At 53.7% G+C, this 14,049-nt stretch overlaps 4 protein-coding genes across 4 annotated transcripts; all 4 read right to left on the reverse strand.

Annotated features, from left to right (window-relative positions):
- Window positions 1-1,664: 1,664 nt before the first annotated feature.
- LOC148163426 (uncharacterized) lies at window positions 1,665-4,338 on the reverse strand. The gene has a single exon (XM_088027084.1). The coding sequence runs from the start codon at window positions 4,336-4,338 to the stop codon at window positions 1,960-1,962; it is 2,379 nt and encodes a 792-aa protein (XP_087883210.1). The 3' UTR covers window positions 1,665-1,959.
- Window positions 4,339-4,474: 136 nt separating this feature from the next.
- On the reverse strand, window positions 4,475-7,029 carry LOC148163427 (uncharacterized). The gene has a single exon (XM_088027085.1). It carries the CDS (start codon window positions 7,001-7,003, stop codon window positions 4,475-4,477), a length of 2,529 nt encoding a protein of 842 aa, XP_087883211.1. The 5' UTR covers window positions 7,004-7,029.
- Window positions 7,030-8,880: 1,851 nt separating this feature from the next.
- Window positions 8,881-11,345, reverse strand: LOC148163428 (uncharacterized). The gene has a single exon (XM_088027086.1). It carries the CDS (start codon window positions 11,343-11,345, stop codon window positions 8,967-8,969), a length of 2,379 nt encoding a protein of 792 aa, XP_087883212.1. The 3' UTR covers window positions 8,881-8,966.
- Window positions 11,346-11,481: 136 nt separating this feature from the next.
- LOC148163429 (uncharacterized) lies at window positions 11,482-13,931 on the reverse strand. Its single transcript, XM_088027087.1, has one exon. The coding sequence runs from the start codon at window positions 13,051-13,053 to the stop codon at window positions 11,482-11,484; it is 1,572 nt and encodes a 523-aa protein (XP_087883213.1). The 5' UTR covers window positions 13,054-13,931.
- Between the last annotated feature and the right edge of the window lie 118 nt (window positions 13,932-14,049).

Consider the following 14,049-nt stretch of genomic DNA (forward strand, 5'->3'; position numbering starts at 1 on the left):
AACTATGGAACTAGAGTTGGGGCCTCCTGCTGGACTGGACTAGGTCCAGCCTCCTCGGGGCGCTCTACATGCTGAGCCAGGGTTTCTGGCTGGGCTGGGGTGGGCCCAGCCTCCTCGGGGCGCTCCGCTGGCTGAGCCGGGGCCTCCGGCTGCGCTGGGGTGTGTCCAGGCTCCTCGGGGCGCTCTGCAGGCGGAGCCGGGGCCTCCGGCTGCGCTGCATTGGGCCCAGGCTACTCGGGGCGCTCTGCTGGCGGAGCCGGGGCCTCCGGCTGCACTGGGTTGGGCCCAGGCTCCTCGGGGCGCTCTGCAGCAGGAGCCGGGGCCTCCGGCAGGGCTGGGGTGGGCCCAGCAGCCTCAGGGCGCTCTGCAGGCTGAGCCGGGACCTCCGGCTTGGCTGGGATGGGCCCAGCCTCCTCGGGGAGCTCTGCTGGCCAAGCCGGCACCTCCAGCTGGACTGCAGTGGGCCCAGCCTCCTCGGGGAGATCTAGTGGCTCAACTGGGGCCTCTAGCTGGACTGGTGTAGGCACAGCATCCTCGGGGCGCTCTACAGGCTGAGCTGGGGCCTCCTGCTGGGTTGGAGAAGCCTGAGCCTCCTCGGTGCGCTCTGGAGGCTGAGTTAGAGTTACAGTAAGTACCAGATCCACAGGTTTAACAGTGACGTTGGAGAAGTTTGGCCACTGAGCTTCATTCTTACTTAGAGATGGCACATTCCCCTCATGTGCTGTTGGTTGAGGTACCGTCTCCTTAGATGGCTCTGGAGGTTGAGCTTGGGCCTCCTGAGGGGTCAAAGGTTCTACTTCCTCAGGGGCCTGTGTAGGGTGATCGGAGGCTTCCTGTTGGACTGAAGGTTTGATCTCTTCAACGGTACTTGAAGGCTCAGCTGGGGCCTCCTGTGGGTTTACAGCTTCCTTAAGGATCTCTGGAGGTGGAGATGGAGACCCCTGCTGAATTGGCAAAACCAAGATAAGGGACAGTTGACAGAGAAAAGGTAAAAACAGAAAGTCAACATGGGTTGGGGAGATGAGGAAGGCCCAGGAAGACCTCGAAGAAAAGGCTGCCATGGCAAGCAGGAGGCAGAGAACAAATGAGGAAAGGCAATTCTTACAAGATGGTGAAGGTGCCATTGTAGGTGCTGGGCTCTGGCACAGGCACTCTGTGGAGCCTCTGCTTTGGGCTGAAACCAGTACACGACAGCGTCTCATCTTTGCAGATACAGAGCTCACATATGTTGATGTTCGTGGTAGCATTCTCTTCTGGTTGCTCAGTTAAAGTTGCGTATGACTTTTCTGGGGTATATTTTACAAAATGCAGCACTGAATGCTGGGTCGTTGGGGGAAAAACTGTCTCAGATGACTCTGGTTGCGGACATACAGTAATTTCCAGGTCCATAGGTGGAACCGTGACTTTAGTCAGGTTTGGATGTTGACTCTGAGCCTGTTCTGGATGGGCAAGTGTCACCTCAAGGTCCTTTGGAGGAGGAGCTATAGTCTTCTTCGTGGCTGTAGAATGTGTAGGCTCTGTAATAGGTTCTGGAGTAATGGTAAGCCCCAAGTTCACATGATGAACTGTGGTGCTGGGTGACGCTGGATGCTGACCTTGATCCTTACACGGAGTTGGAGCTGTCACCTCCTGATGGAATGGATATTGAACTACAACCTCCTTAGGTGGCTCTGGAGGCTGAGCTGGGATCTCTTGCAAGGTTGGAGAAGGTTGAACCTCCATATCGGATCCTGCAGTTACAGTAATTTCCAGGTCCATAGCTAGAACTGTGACTTCAGTCCGGTTTGGATGTTGACTCTGAACCTGTTCTGGATGGGCAAGTGTCACCTCAAGGTCCTTTGGAGGAGGAGCTATAGTCTTCTTCATGGTTGTAGAACGTGCAGCCCCTGTAATCGGTTTTGGAGTAATGGTAAGCCCCAAGTCCACAGGATGCAATGTGGTGCTGGGTGATGCTGGATGCTAACCTTGATCCTTACTTGGAGGTGGAGCTGTCACCTCCTGATGAAATGGATATTGAACTACAACCTCCTTAGGTGGCTCTGGAGGCTGAGCTGGGGTCTCTTGCATGGTTGGAGAAGTTTCAGTCTCTGTAGTAGGTTCTGGAGTGATGGTAAGCCCCAGGTCCAAAGGTTTAACCGTGACTTTATTTAAGGTTGGATGCTGAACCTGAACCTGCTCTGACTGTGGAAATGTCACCTCAAGGTCCTTTGGAGGAATTGTAGTCTGCTGCAGGGTTGTAGACTGTTTAACCTCTGTAGTAGATTCTGGAGTTATGGTAAGCTCCAGATCCAAAGGTTGAACTGTCACATTTGGTGACCACCAATGCTGAGCTTGATCCTGATGTGGTGTTGGAACTGCTGCCTCTTGATATATGTGAGGTTGGGATACAAGTTCCTTAGTCGGCTCTGGATGCTGATCTGGGATCTCATGCATGGCTGGAGAAGGTTCAACCTCGGCAGCAGATTCTGGAGTCATGGTAAGTTCCAGGTCCAAAGGTTTAACTGTGACTTTATTTAAGGTTGGATGGTGAGACTGAACCTGCTCTGAAAGTGCAAGTGTCACCTCAAGGTCTTTTGGAGGAGATGTAGTCTTTTTCAGCGTTGTAAACTGTTCAACTTCTTTAGTGGGTTCTGGACTTACAGTAAGCTCCAGGTCCAAAGGTTGAACTGTTACATTGGGTGATGATGGATGCTGAGCTTGATCTTGACCTGGTGTCTGAACAATCTCCTCCTGATATACTGGAGATTGAGCTACAACAACCTGCTTAGGTGGCTCTGGAGGCTGAATTGGGGTCCCCCGCCTAGGTAGAGAAAGTTCAGTGTCCTTAGTGAATTCTGGAGTCATGGTAAGCCCCAGGTCCAAAGGTTGAACTGTGACTTCAGCCAAAGTTGGATGCTGAGTCTGAACCTGCTCTAGGTGTGCAAATGTCACTTCGAGGTCCTTTGGAGGAGCTGTAGTTTTCTTCAGGGCTGTAGAATGTTCAAACTCTGTAGTGGGTTCTGGAGTTACGGTAAGCTCCAGGTCTAAAGGTTGAGCTGTGACTTCAGTCAAATGCTCTTGCTGAGCCTGAACGTGCTCTGGATGTGGAAGTGTCACCTCGGGGTCCTCTGGAAGAGATAGAGTCTGCTGCAGGGCCTTGGAAGGCTCAGCCTCTGTAGTAGGTTCTGGAGTTACAGTAAGCTCCAGATCAACAGGTTTAACAGTGGCACTGGGCAAGTTTGAATGCTGAGCTTGCGCTTGTCCTAGAGGTGGAACTGTCACCTCATTATGGACTGGAGGTTGTGCTACAACCTCCTTAGGTGGTTCTGGAGGCTGAGCTAGAGCCTCCTGCTGGGTTGGAGAAGGTTCTACCTCCTTAAGGGGCTCTAGAGGTAGAGATGGGGCTTCTTGCAGGACTGGAGAGGATTCTACCTTCTCAGGAGACTGTGGAAGCTGAGAATGGGTCTCTTGAGAGGCTGGAAAAGGTTCCACTTTGTCAGGGAGTTCTAGAGGCTGAGCTGGGGCTTCCTGCTGGGCTAGAGATGGTTCTACCTTCTCAGGGGGCTCTGAAGGCTGAGCTGGGGCCTCTGGCTGTGTGGGAGAAGATTCCACCTCCTTAGGGGGCTCAGGAGATATAGCTGGGGCCTGCTGGGGGACAGGGGACTGAGCTGGGGCCTCCTGCTGGGTTGGAGAAAGTTCTAACTCCTTAAGGGGCCCAGGAGATTTAGCTGGGGCCTGTTGGTGAACTGGAGACTGAGCTAGAGCCTCCTGCTGGGTTGAAGATTCTGCCTCATTAGGGGGCTCTAAAGGCTGAGCAGGGGCTTCCTGCTGGAGTGGGTATGGTTCTACCTTCTCAGGGGGCTCTGGAGGCTGAGATGGGGAATCTGGCTGTGTGGGAAAAAGTTCTACCTCCTTGGGGGGCTCAGGAGATGTAGCTAGGGCCTGCTGGAGGACAGAAGACTGAGCTGGAGCCTCCTGCTGGGGTGGAGGTTTGACCTTCTCAGTGGGCTTTGGAGGATGAGCTGAGACTGCATGTTCATTTGCAGATGGTTCAATCTCCTTAGGGGGCTCTGATGGCTCAGCTAGGACCTCCTGTTGGCCTGAAGCAGGTTCTACCTCGTTAGGAGGGTCTGGAGTCTGAGCTATGAGCTCCTGTTGGCCTGGAAGAGATTCATTTTTGGGGATCTCTGGAGAGTGGGAAAGAGGCTTGAACTGGATTGAAGAAAATTCAATCTGCTCAGGGGGAACTGGAGCCTGAGCAGGGATCTCCTGTTGCACTGGAGAATGTTCAACCTTAGTTGGCACTGGAGTTATGGAAGCCTCCAGAACTATAGGTTGAACTGTGGTACTGGGCAACATTGGATGCTGAGCTTGACCGGGACCTAGAGGTGAGAATGTCACCTCATGATGTACTGGAGCCTGAGATACAATATCTGTAGAGGACTCTGGAGACTGAGCTGGGTGCTCATACTGAACTGGAGAAGGCCCGATCCCCTCACTGGGCTTTGGACGCTGAGCTGGGACCGCGTGCTGGACCTAGAGAAGGTTCTACACCCACAACAGACACTTGAGACAGAGCTGAGCTCCACTGCTGGCTTGGAGGAAGTTCAATTTCCTCAGGAAGATCTTCAGGCTGAATTGGGACACCCTGCTGCACTGGAAAAGGTTCAAAATTTTCAGGGGGTGCTGGAGGCTGATCTGGGACCTCCCGCTGGATTGGAGATGGTTCAATTTCCTCAGGAAGAGCTTCAGGCTGAGTTGGGACTTCCTGCTGGATTGGAGAAGGTTCAACATTTTCAGGGGGTGCTGGATGATCTCGGGCGTCCTGCTGGATTGGAGAAGGTTCAACATTTTCAGGGGGTGCTGGATGATCTCGGGCCTCCTGCTGGATTGGAGAAGGTTCCAACTGCTCAGGGAACACCGCAGACTGAGCTGAGGCCTCTTGTTGGGGTAGAAAAGTTTCAACCTCATTAGTGGACCCTGGAGTTATGGTTAGTGCCAGATCCACAGGTTTAACAGTGACACTGGGCAACAGCAGAAGCTGAGCTTGACTCCTACCTAGAGGAGAAACTGTTACCACATGATGCTCTGGAGAGTAAGCTGGGACCTCCTCCTGTTGGGTTGGAGGAGGTTCAACCTCACCGGAAGGCTCTGGATGCTGAGCTATGGCTTCCTGCTGGATGGCAGAAGGGTTAACTTCCTCAGAGGTCTGTAGATGCTGACTTGGGGCCTCCTGATGGGTTGCAGGTTTAACCTCCCCAAGGGGATTTGGATGCTGAACTGTGGCCTCTGAATGGCCTGGAGAACGTTCAATCCCCTCAAGAGACTCTGGATACTCCGTTGGGGTCTCCGGTTGGGTTGGAAAAGGCTCACCCTCCTCTGGGACCTGAGGGTGCTGAACTGGGGACTCCTCCTGGGTTGTAGAAGGTTTGATCCCCTCAGGGGTCTGCAGGTGCTCAGCTGGGGCTTCTTGTTGGGTTGGAGAAGGTGCAACCTGCTCAGATGTCTGTGGATCCCCACCCTGGCTCTCGTCCTGGGTTGAAGATTCACCCTTCTCAGGGGTCTGTGGAAATTGGGCTGGAGCCTCCTCCTGGGATGGAGACAGTTTTCCTTCCTCGGGGGCTTGTGGATGCTGGACTGGGGTCTCCTGCTGGGTTGAAGGTTTAACTTTCTCAGGAGTCTGTGGATGATGCCCCTGGCTCTCCTCCTGTATTGAGGAAGGTTCGGCCTCTACAGGGGTCTGTGGAAGCTCAGCTGGGGCCTCCTGCTGGGGTGGAAAAGGTTCACCCTCTTCCTGGGTCTCTGGAGGTTTGGCCAGGGCCTCCTCCTGGGTGGAATATGGTTCACCCTCGGGGCTCTGTGATTGCTGAGCCAGGGCCTCCTGTTGGGTTGTGGGAGGGTTAACTTCTCCAGGACCCTCGGGATGCTGAACTGGGGTTTCCTGCTGTGTTGGAGGTTTCTCCTGTGTGGTAGATTCTGGGGATTCAGTTGGAGTCTCCTGTTGAACTGGCAAAGGTTCAGCTTCCTCAGGGGACTGTAGAGGCCGAGTTGGGGCTTCATGCTGCATTGCAAATGGTTCCACTTTAAGGGGCACAGAGGGCTGAGCTGCAGCCTCATCCTGAACTGGCAAAGGTCCCACCTCTGTAATGGGTTCTGGTGTTATAGTAAACTGCACATCTGCAGGTTTAACACTGACATTGGGCAGGTTTAAATATTGAACATGATGGTGACCTGGAGGCGAAACGGTCACCTCATGATGCCCTAGAGGTTGAGCTGGGTGCTCCTGCTGGGTTGGAGAAGGTTCCACCTCCCCAGAAGGCAGCTCTGGAGGCTGAGCTGGTTGTTCTTGCAGGGTTGCTGAAGATTCTATCTCTCCTGGAGACTGAGCTGGGGTCTCTTGCTGGGTTGAAGATTCTGCCTCATTAGGGAGCTCTGCAGCCTGAGCTGAGGTCTCCTCCTGGGTTGAGGAAGATTCAGCTTCTCCAAAAGGCTCTGGCAGCGGAGCTGGGGGCTCCTGCTGAGCTAGAGAATGTTCTGCCTCTTCAGGATTCTCTGGGGGCTGAGCTGGGATCTCCTGCTGAGTCAGAGAAAGTTCACATTCCTCACTAGGCTCAGAAAGCAGAGCTGGTGGTTCCTGTACGCTTGGAGGCTTAGCTTCCTCAGGAGGCTCTGAAGACTGAGCTGGGGTCTCCTGCTGAGTTAGAAAAGGTTCAAGCCGCCCAGGAGACTGAGAAGGCTGAGCTGGTTGCTGCTCACTTGAAGGCTCAACCGCCTCTGGAGGCTTAGCTGAGGTCTCTCGCTGGGTTGGAGAAGGCTCTGCTTCCTCAGTCTGCTCAGGAGGCTGAGGTGGAGCCTCCTGCTGGGCTGTAGAAGATTCAACCTCCTTAGCCGGCTCTGGAGTTATGGTAAGTTCCACATCCGCAGATTTATGTGTAACACTGGAAAACCTTAAATAAGTTAGATAGTGGCTGATAGGTTGACTTATCACCTCATCACTTACTGAAGGTTGAAGTAGATACTCCATAGGAAACTATGGAACTAGAGTTGGGGCCTCCTGCTGGACTGGACTAGGTCCAGCCTCCTCGGGGCGCTCTACACGCTGAGCCAGGGTTTCTGGCTGGGCTGGGGTGGGCCCAGCCTCCTCGGGGCGCTCCGCTGGCTGAGCCGGGGCCTCCGGCTGCGCTGGGGTGTGTCCAGGCTCCTCGGGGCGCTCTGCAGGCGGAGCCGGGGCCTCCGGCTGCGCTGCATTGGGCCCAGGCTACTCGGGGCGCTCTGCTGGCGGAGCCGGGGCCTCCGGCTGCACTGGGTTGGGCCCAGGCTCCTCGGGGCGCTCTGCAGCAGGAGCCGGGGCCTCCGGCAGGGCTGGGGTGGGCCCAGCAGCCTCAGGGCGCTCTGCAGGCTGAGCCGGGACCTCCGGCTTGGCTGGGATGGGCCCAGCCTCCTCGGGGAGCTCTGCTGGCCAAGCCGGCACCTCCAGCTGGACTGCAGTGGGCCCAGCCTCCTCGGGGAGATCTAGTGGCTCAACTGGGGCCTCTAGCTGGACTGGTGTAGGCACAGCATCCTCGGGGCGCTCTACAGGCTGAGCTGGGGCCTCCTGCTGGGTTGGAGAAGCCTGAGCCTCCTCGGTGCGCTCTGGAGGCTGAGTTAGAGTTACAGTAAGTACCAGATCCACAGGTTTAACAGTGACGTTGGAGAAGTTTGGCCACTGAGCTTCATTCTTACTTAGAGATGGCACATTCCCCTCATGTGCTGTTGGTTGAGGTACCGTCTCCTTAGATGGCTCTGGAGGTTGAGCTTGGGCCTCCTGAGGGGTCAAAGGTTCTACTTCCTCAGGGGCCTGTGTAGGGTGATCGGAGGCTTCCTGTTGGACTGAAGGTTTGATCTCTTCAACGGTACTTGAAGGCTCAGCTGGGGCCTCCTGTGGGTTTACAGCTTCCTTAAGGATCTCTGGAGGTGGAGATGGAGACCCCTGCTGAATTGGCAAAACCAAGATAAGGGACAGTTGACAGAGAAAAGGTAAAAACAGAAAGTCAACATGGGTTGGGGAGATGAGGAAGGCCCAGGAAGACCTCGAAGAAAAGGCTGCCATGGCAAGCAGGAGGCAGAGAACAAATGAGGAAAGGCAATTCTTACAAGATGGTGAAGGTGCCATTGTAGGTGCTGGGCTCTGGCACAGGCACTCTGTGGAGCCTCTGCTTTGGGCTGAAACCAGTACACGACAGCGTCTCATCTTTGCAGATACAGAGCTCACATATGTTGATGTTCGTGGTAGCATTCTCTTCTGGTTGCTCAGTTAAAGTTGCGTATGACTTTTCTGGGGTATATTTTACAAAATGCAGCACTGAATGCTGGGTCGTTGGGGGAAAAACTGTCTCAGATGACTCTGGTTGCGGACGTACAGTAATTTCCAGGTCCATAGGTGGAACCGTGACTTTAGTCAGGTTTGGATGTTGACTCTGAGCCTGTTCTGGATGGGCAAGTGTCACCTCAAGGTCCTTTGGAGGAGGAGCTATAGTCTTCTTCGTGGCTGTAGAATGTGTAGGCTCTGTAATAGGTTCTGGAGTAATGGTAAGCCCCAAGTTCACATGATGAACTGTGGTGCTGGGTGACGCTGGATGCTGACCTTGATCCTTACACGGAGTTGGAGCTGTCACCTCCTGATGGAATGGATATTGAACTACAACCTCCTTAGGTGGCTCTGGAGGCTGAGCTGGGATCTCTTGCAAGGTTGGAGAAGGTTGAACCTCCATATCGGATCCTGCAGTTACAGTAATTTCCAGGTCCATAGCTAGAACTGTGACTTCAGTCCGGTTTGGATGTTGACTCTGAACCTGTTCTGGATGGGCAAGTGTCACCTCAAGGTCCTTTGGAGGAGGAGCTATAGCCTTCTTCATGGTTGTAGAACGTGCAGCCCCTGTAATCGGTTTTGGAGTAATGGTAAGCCCCAAGTCCACAGGATGCAATGTGGTGCTGGGTGATGCTGGATGCTAACCTTGATCCTTACTTGGAGGTGGAGCTGTCACCTCCTGATGAAATGGATATTGAACTACAACCTCCTTAGGTGGCTCTGGAGGCTGAGCTGGGGTCTCTTGCATGGTTGGAGAAGTTTCAGTCTCTGTAGTAGGTTCTGGAGTGATGGTAAGCCCCAGGTCCAAAGGTTTAACCGTGACTTTATTTAAGGTTGGATGCTGAACCTGAACCTGCTCTGACTGTGGAAATGTCACCTCAAGGTCCTTTGGAGGAATTGTAGTCTGCTGCAGGGTTGTAGACTGTTTAACCTCTGTAGTAGATTCTGGAGTTATGGTAAGCTCCAGATCCAAAGGTTGAACTGTCACATTTGGTGACCACCAATGCTGAGCTTGATCCTGATGTGGTGTTGGAACTGCTGCCTCTTGATATATGTGAGGTTGGGATACAAGTTCCTTAGTCGGCTCTGGATGCTGATCTGGGATCTCATGCATGGCTGGAGAAGGTTCAACCTCGGCAGCAGATTCTGGAGTCATGGTAAGTTCCAGGTCCAAAGGTTTAACTGTGACTTTATTTAAGGTTGGATGGTGAGACTGAACCTGCTCTGAAAGTGCAAGTGTCACCTCAAGGTCTTTTGGAGGAGATGTAGTCTTTTTCAGCGTTGTAAACTGTTCAACTTCTTTAGTGGGTTCTGGACTTACAGTAAGCTCCAGGTCCAAAGGTTGAACTGTTACATTGGGTGATGATGGATGCTGAGCTTGATCTTGACCTGGTGTCTGAACAATCTCCTCCTGATATACTGGAGATTGAGCTACAACAACCTGCTTAGGTGGCTCTGGAGGCTGAATTGGGGTCCCCCGCCTAGGTAGAGAAAGTTCAGTGTCCTTAGTGAATTCTGGAGTCATGGTAAGCCCCAGGTCCAAAGGTTGAACTGTGACTTCAGCCAAAGTTGGATGCTGAGTCTGAACCTGCTCTAGGTGTGCAAATGTCACTTCGAGGTCCTTTGGAGGAGCTGTAGTTTTCTTCAGGGCTGTAGAATGTTCAAACTCTGTAGTGGGTTCTGGAGTTACGGTAAGCTCCAGGTCTAAAGGTTGAGCTGTGACTTCAGTCAAATGCTCTTGCTGAGCCTGAACGTGCTCTGGATGTGGAAGTGTCACCTCGGGGTCCTCTGGAAGAGATAGAGTCTGCTGCAGGGCCTTGGAAGGCTCAGCCTCTGTAGTAGGTTCTGGAGTTACAGTAAGCTCCAGATCAACAGGTTTAACAGTGGCACTGGGCAAGTTTGAATGCTGAGCTTGCGCTTGTCCTAGAGGTGGAACTGTCACCTCATTATGGACTGGAGGTTGTGCTACAACCTCCTTAGGTGGTTCTGGAGGCTGAGCTAGAGCCTCCTGCTGGGTTGGAGAAGGTTCTACCTCCTTAAGGGGCTCTAGAGGTAGAGATGGGGCTTCTTGCAGGACTGGAGAGGATTCTACCTTCTCAGGAGACTGTGGAAGCTGAGAATGGGTCTCTTGAGAGGCTGGAAAAGGTTCCACTTTGTCAGGGAGTTCTAGAGGCTGAGCTGGGGCTTCCTGCTGGGCTAGAGATGGTTCTACCTTCTCAGGGGGCTCTGAAGGCTGAGCTGGGGCCTCTGGCTGTGTGGGAGAAGATTCCACCTCCTTAGGGGGCTCAGGAGATATAGCTGGGGCCTGCTGGGGGACAGGGGACTGAGCTGGGGCCTCCTGCTGGGTTGGAGAAAGTTCTAACTCCTTAAGGGGCCCAGGAGATTTAGCTGGGGCCTGTTGGTGAACTGGAGACTGAGCTAGAGCCTCCTGCTGGGTTGAAGATTCTGCCTCATTAGGGGGCTCTAAAGGCTGAGCAGGGGCTTCCTGCTGGAGTGGGTATGGTTCTACCTTCTCAGGGGGCTCTGGAGGCTGAGATGGGGAATCTGGCTGTGTGGGAAAAAGTTCTACCTCCTTGGGGGGCTCAGGAGATGTAGCTAGGGCCTGCTGGAGGACAGAAGACTGAGCTGGAGCCTCCTGCTGGGGTGGAGGTTTGACCTTCTCAGTGGGCTTTGGAGGATGAGCTGAGACTGCATGTTCATTTGCAGATGGTTCAATCTCCTTAGGGGGCTCTGATGGCTCAGCTAGGACCTCCTGTTGGCCTGAAGCAGGTTCTACCTCGTTAGGAGGGTCTGGAGTCTGAGCTATGAGCTCCTGTTGGCCTGGAAGAGATTCATTTTTGGGGATCTCTGGAGAGTGGGAAAGAGGCTTGAACTGGATTGAAGAAAATTCAATCTGCTCAGGGGGAACTGGAGCCTGAGCAGGGATCTCCTGTTGCACTGGAGAATGTTCAACCTTAGTTGGCACTGGAGTTATGGAAGCCTCCAGAACTATAGGTTGAACTGTGGTACTGGGCAACATTGGATGCTGAGCTTGACCGGGACCTAGAGGTGAGAATGTCACCTCATGATGTACTGGAGCCTGAGATACAATATCTGTAGAGGACTCTGGAGACTGAGCTGGGTGCTCATACTGAACTGGAGAAGGCCCGATCCCCTCACTGGGCTTTGGACGCTGAGCTGGGACCGCGTGCTGGACCTAGAGAAGGTTCTACACCCACAACAGACACTTGAGACAGAGCTGAGCTCCACTGCTGGCTTGGAGGAAGTTCAATTTCCTCAGGAAGATCTTCAGGCTGAATTGGGACACCCTGCTGCACTGGAAAAGGTTCAAAATTTTCAGGGGGTGCTGGAGGCTGATCTGGGACCTCCCGCTGGATTGGAGATGGTTCAATTTCCTCAGGAAGAGCTTCAGGCTGAGTTGGGACTTCCTGCTGGATTGGAGAAGGTTCAACATTTTCAGGGGGTGCTGGATGATCTCGGGCGTCCTGCTGGATTGGAGAAGGTTCAACATTTTCAGGGGGTGCTGGATGATCTCGGGCCTCCTGCTGGATTGGAGAAGGTTCCAACTGCTCAGGGAACACCGCAGACTGAGCTGAGGCCTCTTGTTGGGGTAGAAAAGTTTCAACCTCATTAGTGGACCCTGGAGTTATGGTTAGTGCCAGATCCACAGGTTTAACAGTGACACTGGGCAACAGCAGAAGCTGAGCTTGACTCCTACCTAGAGGAGAAACTGTTACCACATGATGCTCTGGAGAGTAAGCTGGGACCTCCTCCTGTTGGGTTGGAGGAGGTTCAACCTCACCGGAAGGCTCTGGATGCTGAGCTATGGCTTCCTGCTGGATGGCAGAAGGGTTAACTTCCTCAGAGGTCTGTAGATGCTGACTTGGGGCCTCCTGATGGGTTGCAGGTTTAACCTCCCCAAGGGGATTTGGATGCTGAACTGTGGCCTCTGAATGGCCTGGAGAACGTTCAATCCCCTCAAGAGACTCTGGATACTCCGTTGGGGTCTCCGGTTGGGTTGGAAAAGGCTCACCCTCCTCTGGGACCTGAGGGTGCTGAACTGGGGACTCCTCCTGGGTTGTAGAAGGTTTGATCCCCTCAGGGGTCTGCAGGTGCTCAGCTGGGGCTTCTTGTTGGGTTGGAGAAGGTGCAACCTGCTCAGATGTCTGTGGATCCCCACCCTGGCTCTCGTCCTGGGTTGAAGATTCACCCTTCTCAGGGGTCTGTGGAAATTGGGCTGGAGCCTCCTCCTGGGATGGAGACAGTTTTCCTTCCTCGGGGGCTTGTGGATGCTGGACTGGGGTCTCCTGCTGGGTTGAAGGTTTAACTTTCTCAGGAGTCTGTGGATGATGCCCCTGGCTCTCCTCCTGTATTGAGGAAGGTTCGGCCTCTACAGGGGTCTGTGGAAGCTCAGCTGGGGCCTCCTGCTGGGGTGGAAAAGGTTCACCCTCTTCCTGGGTCTCTGGAGGTTTGGCCAGGGCCTCCTCCTGGGTGGAATATGGTTCACCCTCGGGGCTCTGTGATTGCTGAGCCAGGGCCTCCTGTTGGGTTGTGGGAGGGTTAACTTCTCCAGGACCCTCGGGATGCTGAACTGGGGTTTCCTGCTGTGTTGGAGGTTTCTCCTGTGTGGTAGATTCTGGGGATTCAGTTGGAGTCTCCTGTTGAACTGGCAAAGGTTCAGCTTCCTCAGGGGACTGTAGAGGCCGAGTTGGGGCTTCATGCTGCATTGCAAATGGTTCCACTTTAAGGGGCACAGAGGGCTGAGCTGCAGCCTCATCCTGAACTGGCAAAGGTCCCACCTCTGTAATGGGTTCTGGTGTTATAGTAAACTGCACATCTGCAGGTTTAACACTGACATTGGGCAGGTTTAAATATTGAACATGATGGTGACCTGGAGGCGAAACGGTCACCTCATGATGCCCTAGAGGTTGAGCTGGGTGCTCCTGCTGGGTTGGAGAAGGTTCCACCTCCCCAGAAGGCAGCTCTGGAGGCTGAGCTGGTTGTTCTTGCAGGGTTGCTGAAGATTCTATCTCTCCTGGAGACTGAGCTGGGGTCTCTTGCTGGGTTGAAGATTCTGCCTCATTAGGGAGCTCTGCAGCCTGAGCTGAGGTCTCCTCCTGGGTTGAGGAAGATTCAGCTTCTCCAAAAGGCTCTGGCAGCGGAGCTGGGGGCTCCTGCTGAGCTAGAGAATGTTCTGCCTCTTCAGGATTCTCTGGGGGCTGAGCTGGGATCTCCTGCTGAGTCAGAGAAAGTTCACATTCCTCACTAGGCTCAGAAAGCAGAGCTGGTGGTTCCTGTACGCTTGGAGGCTTAGCTTCCTCAGGAGGCTCTGAAGACTGAGCTGGGGTCTCCTGCTGAGTTAGAAAAGGTTCAAGCCGCCCAGGAGACTGAGAAGGCTGAGCTGGTTGCTGCTCACTTGAAGGCTCAACCGCCTCTGGAGGCTTAGCTGAGGTCTCTCGCTGGGTTGGAGAAGGCTCTGCTTCCTCAGTCTGCTCAGGAGGCTGAGGTGGAGCCTCCTGCTGGGCTGTAGAAGATTCAACCTCCTTAGCCGGCTCTGGAGTTATGGTAAGTTCCACATCCGCAGATTTATGTGTAACACTGGAAAACCTTAAATAAATTAGATAGTGGCTGATAGGTTGACTTATCACCTCATCACTTACTGAAGGTTGAAGTAGATACTCCATAGGAAACTATGGAACTAGAGTTGGGGCCTCCTGCTGGAC

Source organism: Eumetopias jubatus, unplaced genomic scaffold (assembly GCF_037043125.1).
Source record: "Eumetopias jubatus isolate StellerSeaLion01/CBP00866 unplaced genomic scaffold, mEumJub1_p1.0 scaffold_10, whole genome shotgun sequence".
Classification (NCBI taxonomy): domain Eukaryota; kingdom Metazoa; phylum Chordata; class Mammalia; order Carnivora; family Otariidae; genus Eumetopias; species Eumetopias jubatus.

Excerpts from the sequence above, each read along its gene's own strand:
- LOC148163426 (XM_088027084.1), bottom strand. The coding sequence starts at position 4,338 with ATGTTGCCCAGTACCACAGTTCAACCTATAGTTCTGGAGGCTTCCATA.
- LOC148163427 (XM_088027085.1), bottom strand. The coding sequence starts at position 7,003 with ATGGAGTATCTACTTCAACCTTCAGTAAGTGATGAGGTGATAAGTCAA.
- LOC148163428 (XM_088027086.1), bottom strand. The coding sequence starts at position 11,345 with ATGTTGCCCAGTACCACAGTTCAACCTATAGTTCTGGAGGCTTCCATA.
- LOC148163429 (XM_088027087.1), bottom strand. The coding sequence starts at position 13,053 with ATGCAGCATGAAGCCCCAACTCGGCCTCTACAGTCCCCTGAGGAAGCT.